The 14,208-nt window shown below is 45.0% G+C and overlaps 1 protein-coding gene across 1 annotated transcript in view; it reads right to left on the bottom strand.

Moving 5' to 3' along the window:
• PTCHD4 (patched domain containing 4) overlaps positions 1–13,942 on the bottom strand; it is a 200,505-nt gene extending 186,563 nt beyond the window's left edge. The window contains exons 1-3 of the mRNA XM_075553780.1: positions 13,796–13,942; positions 9,684–9,953; positions 8,954–9,601 (exon numbers count right to left, since the gene is read on the bottom strand). Of these exons, the coding sequence (XP_075409895.1) occupies positions 8,954–9,601; positions 9,684–9,953; positions 13,796–13,942 (1,065 nt within the window). The remainder of the gene's footprint in view (positions 1–8,953; positions 9,602–9,683; positions 9,954–13,795) is intronic.
• Between the last annotated feature and the right edge of the window lie 266 nt (positions 13,943–14,208).

The following is a 14,208-nucleotide window of genomic DNA, read 5'->3' as shown; positions in this document are numbered from 1 at the left end:
ACAGGACCTCTTCAACGTATTGAAAAACAAGGATGCTGCTTTGAGGACTGAGTGCACCCAACCCAACGTGTGGTATTTTCAATTGCGTCCCATGCACGGGACAGTTGATAATGAATTAGGAAGACTGAAGAAGAATCAATGTATGTGCATTTTGGTGGTGGCAAAGAATATTGAAAGAATCGTGGGCTGCCCAAAGAACAAGCGTCTTGGAAGAAGAATAATCAGGATGCCACTTAGGGGTAAGGACGGGGAGACCACCTTACATACTTTGGCCATACTGTCAAGAGAGCCCCGTGCCTGGAGAAGAACACTATGCTTGGTAAACTAGAGAGACGGCTTAAAAGAGGGAAACTCTCGCCAATAAGGTTCACACAGTGGCCACAACCGTGGGCTCACACATAGGCATAATTATAAGGGCAGCACAGCAGCAGGCAGGGTTTATTCTGTTGTAGTCGGAGCTGACTCGACAGCACCTACTAACAACCACCTTCCAAAGGAAAAGGCCTACATTTGGCTCGTGTTCAGTGACTCTCTGGTGTCAACCACACTGCTTGTCACAGAACAGGTCCTTATCAATACTGAGAGCATGCGCACATAAATTGCTTTTGAAACAAAGATGTAACTTGCCCACATCTGTCTGGCCTGCTGTGGCAACCAGAATTGAACATTCTTCCCTTCCATACAATGAAGTGCCCTGGAGAGCTGAAGGGACAGACTGGAGTGTCCAAAGGGACACAAAAAGAAGACGGAGATCAGAGTTGTAAGGTGCCTAGGATGAAGCTCCGTGACAGTTAGGATTTTCCTAAGAAGATAGGGGTGCAGTTTAGCCTGTAATTTGGGTTGCAGCTGTCGACCTCATTTGGAGTTGCTGCCAAAATAAATGGCTCTCTGAAGCCATGCCTGCCTGTCTCTCTCTCTCTCTCTCTCTCTCTCTCTCTCTCTCTCTCTCTCTCTCTCTCTCTCTCTCTCTCTCTCTCTCTCTCTCTCTCTCTCTCTCTCTCTCTGTATCTCTCTCTCTCTCTCTCTCTCTCTCTCTCTCTCTCTCTCTCTCTCTCTCTCTCTGTACTCTCTCTCTCTCTCTCTCTCTCTCTCTCTCTCTCTCTCTCTCTCTCTCTCTCTGTATCTCTCTCTCTCTCTCTCTCTCTCTCTCTGTATCTCTCTCTCTCTCTCTCTCTCTCTCTCTCTCTGTATCTCTCTCTCTCTCTCTCTCTCTCTCTCTCTGTATCTCTCTCTCTCTCTCTCTCTCTCTCTCTCTCTTCTCTCTCTCTCTCTCTCTCTCTCTCTCTCTCTCTGCCTCCACCTTCCTGTTGAGGAGACACAGTGAGACCTACGCCAGCCCTGTGATATTTTCATTGCCATTGGATCCACAAGACTTTTCACCCATCGGCTGGCGATGTCCCTGCATTCTGCGTCATTGCATGTGGCTTCAAGCATCTCAAGAGGGGCTTATGGACCAGTATCAGATTATGGACTAGACTTGGACTGGGCTGTTTTACTGATGGCTAATTTCTTCTTGATATAAAACTCTTACACATAGGTGTCACTGGATTTATTGTTCTAGGCAACCTGGCCTATCGCAGCTTCCCAATAAAATACTTCTAGGACAGCCCGCACTACCCTGGAAGAATGACCAGTGCCATCCTTGAGAGGGTACGCTAACGATCAGATCCAGCCTCCACTCATAGCACCACCTGGAGCTGCCTGCCAGACCTCACAAGGCCATGGGCTACACACATTTCTGGCTTTTCAAGGCAAGCCTTCTCTCTGACTTCAGATCCTTATGACAGCACAGCCAAATGATCATGGCCCAGAGGAGGCATCTCCACATTGGGAGGGTAGCTCTAGAGAAGAAACGCGGGCTTTTCCAATACAAACCCTACACTTGAACAGACTCTATTCACTTTGATTACTGGCCATCAAGCCCTTTTTAGAGCTCCTGGACTTGCCTGCGTAAAAGAGAATAAGCCTTGATTTCAGGAAGCTGCTCTCCCACGCGATTCCTGTCTGAGGAAAGCATGGGTGGCAGAGCTACTTTAAATACACACCCCATTGTATTGTTGAGTTTCATTTCCCCCAAATATCCTTGCTCCCATGCATGGATCCTATACCTTGTGCTCTCACGTAATATTAGTATAATCGGGTCTTACTGGGACTTAATGCTGCTACGATTGTGAAGTAACTTCAAGGGGATCTGAGGGAAACACAGATGGTTTTTTTTTCTCCTTCAAAGACATGCTTAGATTTAATTTCCACGTTTCAGAAAGTATTGCATGACAGTCATCAGCTATAACCTTAGCCAGGTGATAGTCCAGCTACAGATGTTAGAGATGAGGGTTTTTCAGCACAGAGCAGTGGTCTGATCATTCTCCAGCATGTCTCAGCTGTCTCCATCATGTGTCGCCGCGAGATGGTGAGGGGCTCAATGATGGAAGTTTTTTTTAATGCTGATCGTCATCTGGATCAAAGATTGGTACTTTAGGCTCAAATTATGAATGAACAGTACTGCATTCACCACTGCATCTTAGACCTCAATTTGTGTGTGTGGTTTTTTTTTTGACCTTTTATGTGTATATGAATCGCCTGGAGATGTTGATAAAATGCAGCTTCCCGAGGGGATGCAAGCCCCGGGGCATCTTTCCTTTATAACACACTCCCAGGTACGGCTGGTGCGGCTGGTTCACAAGCAACACTTTTCGGTGCAAGTTCTTAGAAAACCAAATGAAATTAATTTTGTGGCTTTTAGTGCAAACTTGGCGTGCTTGTGCCTGACGTGAGAAGCATTGGCTGAAGGGCTCTCTGTGCCAGGGCTGTTACGGCTGGAACCCCGTCCACCAGCACACCGGCACAAACCAGTGAGGGCAATGAGTCACTCCTTTGATTCCACCCTGGGAGGTGGCCTGCGTGATTTGGGTGACTAAGTTAAGGAAGAAAAAGACCTGCTGTCTAGTTTAGAGCCGCTGTCTGGGGGGAAGGTCTAGAGGTGAGGGGTATCCAGATTTCTTCCTTTTAAAAATGTTTATGGAGAGCATGTGTGGAAACGTCTGGTTGCGTCTGGAACTGGTCTTGAGAAGTGAATTACAAGTAACTTGACTCAATTCCAGTGGAACAGCGAAGCTGCTAAAATGCAAAATATTCTCTAAATCCAGTAGCCTCTGAAACGCATGATAGGATAGATAATTTCAGTTATAATACATTTTAAAGAAAGAAAAGTTGTATTAGAGCTAACTAGTGATTACAGAGGCAACAGAGGCAAAACAGTTGAATCTTTCTTTTTTAGGGATGAGCGGTGGGGGTGGTGGGGTGGTGGTGACTTTCAGCCCGTACCTTACTTCCGTCATATTCTATGGGTATCTTTACTGTCCCACCCTGACTCAAGCTTTGGTGGCCTCAGTTCACTAAGGAAAGTACCATCAGATCAGATGAAGGCAAGGAAATGGGAAGAAGTATACAAATAACCATTTCTGCCATTTATGTTCCTTTCTTTTAAGAATAATCCTTTAAGCCTTAAATTCCAGGCACGAAAAGAAATGTAAGTAAGTACTTATAAAATGATTCAACTTGGCTTAATGTCATTTTTCTCACTGCCGTTGAGTCAACTCTGAGTAATAGTCACCCAGGACACAGGGTAGAACTGCCCCTGCAGGTTTCGGAGACTGTAACTTTTTATGGCAGTAGAAAGCCCAGCCTTTCTTCTGAGGAGTAGCTATTGGTTTCGAACTGCTGACCTTGTGGTTAACAGTCAACATGTAACCCATGTTCGTTACATCAAGTCCTTAGTCCACTTGCATGCTCAAAATATTCCATTAAATGAATGCACTTATTCAGATATGAAGTTTAGGGGGAAATGTATATATATACATATATCCACAATAGTTAAGAAACTAATTATTGCCTTTAATCAGCATAATTAAAATCTAATCAAGCACCGCTATTGTTCTAAAGTGATAAAATTCTCAACTATACCCTCAATAAACTAGCTTATGCTTTTAAAACATAATGTGGGGGAATGTTGCATGAGAACCAGGGAGCTACGCTGGCCGACAAGAATCCTGACGATCTTGCCCTGTCCTTGCCATTTCACAGACCATGAAGCTGATGTCAAAGTTGGTTATGAAACATGTCCAACGTCATCAACTGGTCTTTGAAGAACTGGTTAAGAAAGATCCAGAGCTCCTGAATACTTCCCCATCTGGTCCACACTGTGCGAGCCTATTCTACCTCATCAATTATTTTAATCCGATCACTGTGAGACAGAAATTCCCATTTGTTTAACACACAAAACTCCAACATTACAGAAGTCTATTTCCAGAATGTCTTCAATTCTCTAGATCATGTGCATTGATGTTGTCATTTAAAGTGACATCGTGTGGAAATAAGAAATTTGCTAAACTGTCTTCAGAATTTTCGCAACAAGTAGATGGTAGGACTTTGGCCAAACTGGTGGCTTCACTCCATGCACTTTTTCCCCCCTGTTCTTTTTTAATGGGGTATTCCTTCTTTGGAAGCAGGGGACTGGTGTGAAAAATCAGGCTAACGCACTCTAGCATGACTGGAGGTAGTTTTGAAATTATCGCTCTGGTTCTTTCTTAACAGAAACTAGTGCATGACATCACTTACTCACTCAATTGCCATTGAGTTCATTCTGATTCATACTGACCCCATAGGACAGAGTAGAACTTCCCCTGTGGGGTTTTGAGACTGTAAATCTTTGCAGGACTAGAAAGCCACATCTTTCTCCTCCAGAGTATCTGGTGGCTACAAACTTCTGGTCTTGCAGTTTGCAGCCTAATGAAGTAACTGCTCTGCCAGAGCATGGTAGGATCTAATACAGTATCAGAAAGACTTGAATTTAAATCTAAGCTCCAACTCTTACTGTAGCTGGATGCCCTGGAAGTCATTTAATCTCCTGGTCTTCGGTTTCTTCACCAATAACATGGGGGTTAAAAATACCTCCCACTCAGTAAATTGTTTTGTAAAAATTAAGCGAGTTGCTGTGTAGAAAACACCTCGCACCCCTGAGGACAAATGAAATGCTCTATAGGATAGAAATGTTTGCCCCTATTAAGAGACAGAAGAAGACATGTCTTTGTCCATCAAAATGTCATAGAGAATTCTGACATGTTTTAAGAGGTTTTAGACTGTATTGTGGAAAGAATTCTCTAGGATAACTTTTATTGGAAATCGCAGTAACGTTGGCCTGATTCTCTGGGATGACTGAAATTGTTCTTCCATTGAGATAGGAAACTGAAATTAGTGGTGACAGCTTTTACGCTTGCATTATGCAAATGTACCCAGATAAACATGATCTGTTATTGAGAAACTGGAAACATGCTCTTATTCTGGAATGAGGCATCTGTGCAAAGGTGTGGTCAGTAACTGGAAGGCTGGCTGCAGGACGGGCAAATCTGCATCACTCCTTCTTTACTATTTGTCAAGATACTGAGATGTACAGTTGCAACCAAACCCAACCCCAAGGGCATTTGATTGCTTCTTCTTCACCTGCCTCTATGGAGCACAAATAAGGAATGAGGGCATTTGGGATTTGTTACCTTTGAACCAGCCAAGTGGACAAGTGAGCTCCTGATGGCCTACCTAGGAAGCAGAGAATTTAGGAGGAATATAAGATTTGGCCTTTGTGCATAATCAGGGGTGTAATAGTACAAAGATTACTATAAAAGACAAAATTGTAGCACTCAAGTTAGGTAGGTATAAGCCTAAGAGCTTCAGATATTGGCAGTGTTTCTACACAGCTTGTGAAATTATTGTGTGTTTCTTCCAGGGGCCCTCGTGGATTAGTGGTGACATGTTGGCCTGCCAACCACAAGGTCAGCAGTTGGAAAACACCAGCCTCTCCACGGTGGAAAGATGAGGTTTCCGACTTCATAGACAGCTACAGTCTATAGAAACCCACAGGGGCAGTTCCATGTTGCTGATAGGGGCCCTATGTGTAGGAATCGATCAGAGCGTATGTTTCACTGTAGTATTCTCGTCTTGACTGCTGTTTTTTTTACGCTAGCTTTATCTATACCTCCGTTTGGAATTCCATCCAAGGTAACTTTCTTTGTCCCTGCTTGCCTGAGCCACCTTGTCAAGATAATCGTGTTTATCAGAAGTGCTAATCATTTCCATGCTCAGACTACTGTGTCTTATAATATTTAGGAGATGTCCTCTGAATTGCCAAGACTAAGATTCTGACCACTCTTCTGTCAATCAACAGTCTTACAACTTCAAAATGTCTCCAAGCCGTGACCTATGGCTTCTTTCATGTCAAATGACTGGCAATTTATACTCATCTAATAAGTCACTGCTCCTTATTCTGCGTATTTACTCAACGGCACTTTCAGCACTAAAGGTTTCCATATTGGGAGCTGAAGGAGTGGCGACACCAATATTAAAAGAGAGAAATAAAGCTAGAAGTAAATAGATGTGTTTGCGTGTGTGTAAAATTTCCCATGGAATGCCATACAGCAAGAGTTCTCAAACTTTAGTTTTCAACGGGACCATATGGGAACCTCCCTTTAGAACCACTACTAGCCATGAATCAAAATCACTTCCAAATAACACTGAATCAAAATGAGAAGCCATCACACTTTACTCGGGTTGGGGAATTCCGAACCTGGGATTCCTTAAAGATCTTTTGATGAGTTTCTATCCATCCATCCCTCCCTCCACAATCAGACCATGTTTTATATTACGTAGGTACATGATGATGTTGGGATGCTCAAGAAGACGCGTTGTTCTCAAAAGTTTTTTGGGAGGTTCATTTACCCAAATACAGCTGCAGGCCCACTGAGCCCAGAACAAAGAGGTCAAGTCAATGCAATTGAGGAGTCAAGTAAATTAATGCATTGCAAAATAAGTAGCTTTATAGTTTACAGCACAAACTACACCAACCATTGCAAATCAATCATCCTATTCCTTTGTGCTTATCCACTGACCAAGATGTACATCAGTCAATCAGTCAACAGGTGTGGAGGAGCACATGATACACGCCTAGCATAGTGTTGCCTCAATGGTGTATTCAACGCACGAAGAGCTTCTGTTCAAATGTTCCCCTGGGCACCACCATCAAATACTTATGCACTCCTTGAGAGTAGAGATTTCCTTGTCTTTCCTAAAACTCTGTCTCTAGTACCTAGAGGAGAAACTGAAAACTCATAGCATCACAACCAACTGTCATTAAGTGACTGAACCAAAACCCTCCAAATATTTTGATGGCAAACATCATAAAGACTAAGCCAGGTAAGCAAACTGTTCACAGCGGTTGACTGGACAAGGTTTTTAAACCTGGAGAGTATTGTTGACTGAAGGGAATATGAGACCCAACTGGTAATGCATTTTGATGACACACAAATTTGACTCAACAAGGGGGAAAATCCTGGAATTTTAAGGGCAGTTTTATATATTTCTCTATAAGAACTCATTCAAAAGATTGTAAGCTAGGACAATCGCCTCTCCACTGCAACCTTTGTGTCAGCATGCAGCAGTGTTGATGGCAAAGGATTCAGAAAACAAGAGAGCTCCACCACGTGCATCCGTCACTCCTGCCTTCAGTAAGTGTGAAGCAGGAAGCCCTTACCTCGATGGTAAAAAGATGAACCATCTGCCCTAGTTTCGCTCAACCTCCAGGGGCTGTTCAGCTTTGTATATCCCTTGTCAGTCTCTGGATCCATTTAAACAAGGACATTGTTTGAAGAAAAGCTTGCTACAAATTCCTTGAGCTTTCAGTTCGCTCAGGAGGCAAAAAAGAGCCTTCTACCCTCAAAGATCCCGACACCATTATTTTTTTTAATTGTGCATAGGGCTGACTATATTAAATAAATAGAAATATTAGTCACTCCTTATCTGAGGCTGTCAATTTAATGAAGCTCAGGTGCCTCCTTTTCCACTCTCTGCAGGGTAGTTCACACACACCCTCACACACATCAGAAGAAGGAAAATCCCTGCTTCTGGGGAAACACCTGTCTTGAGAGTTCTTAGTTGTGCAGCTTCTGAGCATGCCTGGGGTCAAGCATACAAATGGTGCAGTGACTCTTGGAAGTCACATTTGTCCCTGAAACTTCAGTCACCTAGAGACTGCAAGCCTCATTGCCTGCAGCAGCTCAATCCTGACAGTGTGGAATGAGTTTACAAATCTCATTTGAGCAACAGAATTTGGATGGAGAGCCCAAACAGCACACTCCATGCAATAATTATTCTCTGTTATTTTTGCTGAGTCTGGATTTTTTTTTCACGCCTTCAATATTGGGCTGTGATGATATTCTACATTTGGATTCTTAAATAGGAAAGGAAGATAGACTGTCAACTTGTACCTCAGTTAGATGTATATATATTTTAACACATTTAAATATCCTGCTTCTTTCACTTAATTCTTAGAATCCCTATTACATTCATAACCCACTGCTTGCGCACACACACACACACACACACACACACAAACTACACACACAACACACACACACACAGCAAAGAAACACCAACTCCCTACATATCAAAATCAAGCCAGGCTGAAGATGTGAATAGGTGGATATGGCACCAGGTGGATGTGTAATCAGTAATAAGAAATACATAGAGCCCCATAATGAAAAGAAATCCCCCAAATTGTTCAGGATCCCCCTCCCCCGTCCATTCACTGATTTATTAACCCTGAACAAAGATGTAACTGCAGGGTCTCAGAAACAACTTTTTCTTTTTTTTTTTCATTTTTGTTTTGTTTTGTTTTCCATGTTTGTTTTGTTTGGCTTTGAAATTCTGAATATCTAGTTGCACCATTCATTGCCTGTTTGCTTCACTCAGTTGCCCATCTTTCCCCGCCCCCCTCCCCTCCCCAGAAACGAAAGAAGCATCCGCTTCTGAGTCTTAGGGATGAGACCTCTGCATTTTCTTTGCTTGTTTAGGGCAAGAAATGAAGTGCTGCCTCTTTAATTGGCAGAAGCATGCAGGAGGAGCATACCTTTAATTTAGTGTTGGGATACCTCACTTGCACCCTGGCTGTTGTCTTATTGGAGACGGCAGCCTGCCTGAGATCCTCTAGCACTGAAATAATATCATCCAGCACGCATTTCTTATCCTGATTTCTCAACACACACAGATGGGAAAAAGTATAATTATAGCCCTTGTGGTTCACCTTCATTTCCAGCACGGCTCGGTGGGTCTGCAGGATCCCCTCAGCCTGGAGCAAAATATTGTCCCCGGGTGGGGAGAGGAGAATCACCCTGCCATACCTCCCAGGGGTGTGTAAGTCCGAATAGAGCTGGCTTTTGGACTGGTCCAGGGGGAAAAGGCTGCCGGCCAGGCTGCGCTCGATCTTGGCCAGGCTGTGGCTGGGAGCGACCAGGCGCTCCAGGTGGCTCTCGGGCTGGAAGCGGTTGAGCGCGCTGAGGCCGAAGGTGATGGTCAGGACTGCGGGCACGGTGAGGAAAAAGACCGGGTGCCGGCTCACGCACAAGCCCAGCCCGTGGCAGCACGACTGGAGCCCTCTGCGAAGCACCTGCCGCAGCATCCTCCACCCGATTCCGCTCGCAGGCGCTCCCGGCCGTCTGAAAAAGCACAGGTGACACGTGTAAGCGCGGGGCCGGCCCGGTTTCGCCCAACCCACCCCCTACGCGACCCCCCCGCCCGCCCGCTCGGGGCCAGCCCCCGGGGCCCCGCCCCGCCCGCCGCCGGGTCTCCCCCGGCCCCACCTCCATGCGCGCCCGCCGCCGGCTCTTTCCAACACTGCAGCAAGTTGCAGCACGGCGGGCCGGCGGGCGGGGGCCGGAGACGGACGGCGCGCCCGGGGCCCAGCCCTCCGCGGCCTCCCGCGCCCCTCTCACCGCGCGGGCAGCGTCCCCTCGGTCTAGCCCTTCATCGCGCTGCGGCAGTGCCCCGGCCGCCCGCGCGGGAGGCGGGGCCGTGCGGAGCGTCCCACGGAGGCGCCGGGCCTCCAGGTGCTGCCGGGGTCCGGTGCCTAACTGGAACCATGTGCCCCGGCGTTGTAAGAAGCAGACATGTGCCCCGTGGGGGGAGGGGCGGGAGGAGGGGCGAGGGCGGGGGCGGGCCGGGGCGGGGTGGGGGGGCGTGGAAGGGAGCTGCTAAGCTTGTCTGTGTTGAAGGCGCTGGCAGTTATTTTGAGAGTTTGGTTTGCCCTCGTCCCTCCCGGGTGGAGTGACCGGAGGAGGAAGGGGTGAAGGTGCCGCGGGCCGGCAGCGGGAGCACAGGGTGGGGGCGTGCGGAGACAGCGGAGCCGGGGGCTCCCAGGGGCTGTCCTCTCGGCCCGCCAGCTTCCCTGTGTCCTCCAGTTGTGCTTTTCGGGGGAAGAAAGGGAACGTAGAGGAGGCGGAGGCGGGGGGTTTCTGTGTGTATGTGTGTGGTTTTTTTTTTTTAACACATCACAAAGCACGCGAGAGATTTCCCTGCAGCGCTGTCCACGCTGTCCTTGCAGATGCGTTGGATGCTGCCCAGGGCTGCCAGAGACCCCCCACGTTAGAGCTCAGGGGATCCCTTCTTGGGTCTGGTGATAGGAAAGGAGGAGGCATTTGCCAATAGCAATAGCATTTGTAATAGGCTGTGTGGCGTGTGTGTGTGTGTGTGTGTGTGTGTGTGTGTGTGTGTGTGTGTGTGTGTAGTGAATATCTACATTCAATTTGTGGTTTCTCATTCATTTTCAGCACTGTTTAAAGGACAGCACTTTTCTTAAGGACAGCACATTCTTAAAGCTGGCTCCAGCCTTTTCCTGCTTCCTCCCTTTTGCTTAGGGACTGTTTCTGACCACCAGGTTTAGTCATCTGAGATAGGCTGATGTTTGGAGGACGGTTTTGTTTTTCCTATTTGAAATCCAGAGGCAAATACTTCTGTACATCATCAGGTAGGTAGGGGTTTATTCTTCTCCTCCTCCTCCTACCTCCTCCTCCTCCTCTTCCTCCTCCTCCTCCTCCTCCTCCTCCCCACCCAGAAGGAAAGGGAATGATAGGTAGGGGAAACAAATTGGAGTAATCTGATGGAAAATAAATTAAAAAATCAAATAGTTGTCACACATGGGGAAAAACAAACAAAAAAGCTACCTACCAGCAGGCCCCAAACCAAGTCTATTCAGTGTCTGGGGTCTCATGGTGGTTTGCACCACTGACCTTTTTGGCAGCAGGCCACCATGGAGCGCACAGCACCACCAACTACTCGGTAGTGTGCAGTTAGGAACACTCAACTCCTAGAAGGTCAACTTCAAAAATTTTAATATGAATATGTGTGTGTGTGTGTGTGTGTGTGTGTGTGTGTTGGATCTGTTGGTACTTTTCACAAGTTCATGTCCTAGAGGATTATTTTTTTAATCTTAGGGAAAATGCAAACATATAATTGTGAACTGGAGCCCCGCTTTCCAAAGTTTCTCTTGTTCTGAGGAGGACTTTATAGAAAAGATGGACTTTCCAGTCATCTTCCCTGCACTCCTTCTGGACAACAGAGACACAGCCCATTCTTCATTGGGTGTTTAGAGATGCTCCCATCCCATGCATACAGACAAGGGAAAAGATCCCTTGTCTGGATAGCTTTCCCTTTTTTGGGGTGGAATGGAATCTTGAGTTGAGACACCAACGAAATGGCAAGAGCTCTGCAATAAGAAAAATGCTTAAGAGCAGGATCCTAAAGGGTGAAATTAGACATACGACTAGAGAACAATCCCAGTCTTTTTCATTTTGATCACTCCGTTTGAACGCCCACAGGGTAAACATGCTCTCGGTGCTGTCTTGTAACATTCCCCAAGTTTAAGGGGCTTTTATCTTCCTGAAACGCCCAGGCTGCTGCTACCCCACTTTTCTGCGGGCCGGCCTTAGTCTCCTTCCAACATGCATGGACTAGTCCTTTCTCTCATCCAGTAGCAACAGTTTTTATATCTGTAACACCACCTTAACGTTATAAAATACATTACATGATCTGTAACACCACCATAACTTTATATAATACATCACATTTGAGAGAAGGAATGGGAATTTCCTCTTCTCTTCTCCTTTCTCTCTCTCTCTCTCTCTCTCTCTCTCTCTCTCTCTCTCTCTCTCTCTCTCTCTCTCTCTCACACACACACACACACACACACACACACACACACACACAAACACGAAGGGACTTCAAAAAGTTTATGGAAAAATTCCATTATATTTTCATTCCATTTTCCCACAGACTTTTGGAATCCCCTTCATCGATGGATGACTAGAAATATAGAATAAGCACAGTAGTCACAAATTTCAGGTCATAGTGACCCCATAGGACAAAGTAGAACTTGCTCACAGGGTTTTTAAAGCTGAAATCTTTACAGAAGCTGATCACAACATCTTTCTCCCATGGAGCAGCTGGTGGGTTCGAACTGCCAACTCTTAGGTTAGCAGCCAAGTGCTGAAACATTGGGCCACTAGGGCTCCTTGGCGCACAGTAGAAACATATCTTTCACACATGTTCTACAACCTCGTTGCTATATTATGTGCAGTGATCATAGCCTTTACATAAATTTCCCTAAGAAATTGTCTTGCAAATGGCACAATAATGTAATTTTAGAAATGGAGATTGTTGAGCAAATGATATAGTCAATTGTACAGGTAAAATGAAGCTGTAGAGATTAAATTACGTAAAGGCCGCACTCAGAGCTATCTGTGTAGTTAACACCAGGGTCTCACCTTCTTGTTTCTTGGCCCACTGAGTTTTCCCAGGCAGTGTGGGTCAGGTCCACCCTCTAGTCTCACAAATAAAAATATTTATCAGTATTACATTCTCTTTTTTCCACTCTCCACTTTCCATACATTCTTCCTCAATAAATCCAAAAAAATAGGAAAGAACACTGCTACTAAGCAAATAACTAAATCAGGCATAGTACCATCTCTAAGAGGAACGACCTTGATGTAGATCCAAACCACGGTGTAGAATTATATTGGCGTGGTAATACATCCAACTGAAGGTTAAGTGGAAAATACTCACAGGGCACAACTACTTTTAAAAATGAAAATCTACACAGAGGAAAGATGAAGTCTGCCTCACAATGTTTGCTTCTTTACTGCAAAGTGATGAGATTAGTGGTGATACATAAAAATACCACAAACAAAAAAAGGTGAGAACTTTCCATTTATTTTAAGGAGTGCAAATGCCGGTCTACTTTTTTAATTTGCAGTTTCTGTAAATAATTTGCATAATAGATAAGCGGAAAAATAGAGTTTTGTCCCCTTCAAATGTACCTTATGTTTGCTTTAAAAGCATAGTAGTTAGTCCAGATTTAAGAAGGTTTGGGGTGATCAAAGTAAAAATTATTTTTTTGAGGGGTATCAAATTTTTCTTCCTGAAATTCAGCTTGCTTCAGAAAATCAAAATCAAAATAATTATCAAAATATGCACAAACTTAAAACAGAAGGAAAACCTTTGTGGAAATGCTGTGGGCCAGAGAACTCTAAGGAGTGTTAAAAAATAATAATACCAATTAAAGTGCTATCCTTGAGAAAAGCACTCTTAATACTCAGATTCTTTAGAGCAACTTTAAGGCTTGTAAATACATAGAAAAAATATATACATAAAAGGGAAAAAAGAAATTGACTCGACACCGTGTCTTTCACTTTAAAAATATGAAAAATAAGGACAGACATTGGAAGCTGCAAAACAAAACACCACCCGTAGCAAAAACTTGTTTCAGGACATTTTTTACATGTCTGGAAAAGTTGCGAAAATACCACAGGACGTTTTTTTATACCCTACACTCAGTGTTCTCCAGTATTAACATATTTCACTAATATGGTGTATATCTTACAATTCATGGGTCAAGGATGCCCCCTTACTATTAACTAACGTTCATCCTTTTCAAATTCCCTTTGTTATTATCTAATGAATGCCCCTTCTCTGGTCCAGAGCCCTGTTTAACATGCCACATCATGGTAGTCATGTCTCCATGGGCTTCTTTGGTGATGACCGTGTCGCAGGCTTCCTCTGTTTGCATTGAGCCTGAGATTATTGAGCAGTATTATGAGGCATCATGTGGCATGTTCCTCACTTGGCATTTGCCAGACATTCTTCTTAGGAGTAGAGTGGAGTGGGGATAGAGGGAGGAAGCCCATAGGGATAAAGGGAGTTCTCACTCTTGGCCTTGACCACCTGGTGAAGGAGTGCTTGTTGGGTTTCTGCAGGACCCAGTTATTCTCTTTCCACTGTCAGCCTCCTCTAATCTTTGGAGGAAATTCACTATGGATAGTCCACACATAATGA

This window comes from Tenrec ecaudatus, chromosome 7 (assembly GCF_050624435.1).
Source record: "Tenrec ecaudatus isolate mTenEca1 chromosome 7, mTenEca1.hap1, whole genome shotgun sequence".
Lineage (NCBI taxonomy): Eukaryota > Metazoa > Chordata > Mammalia > Afrosoricida > Tenrecidae > Tenrec > Tenrec ecaudatus.
This window is presented reverse-complemented; position numbering and strand designations above follow the sequence as displayed.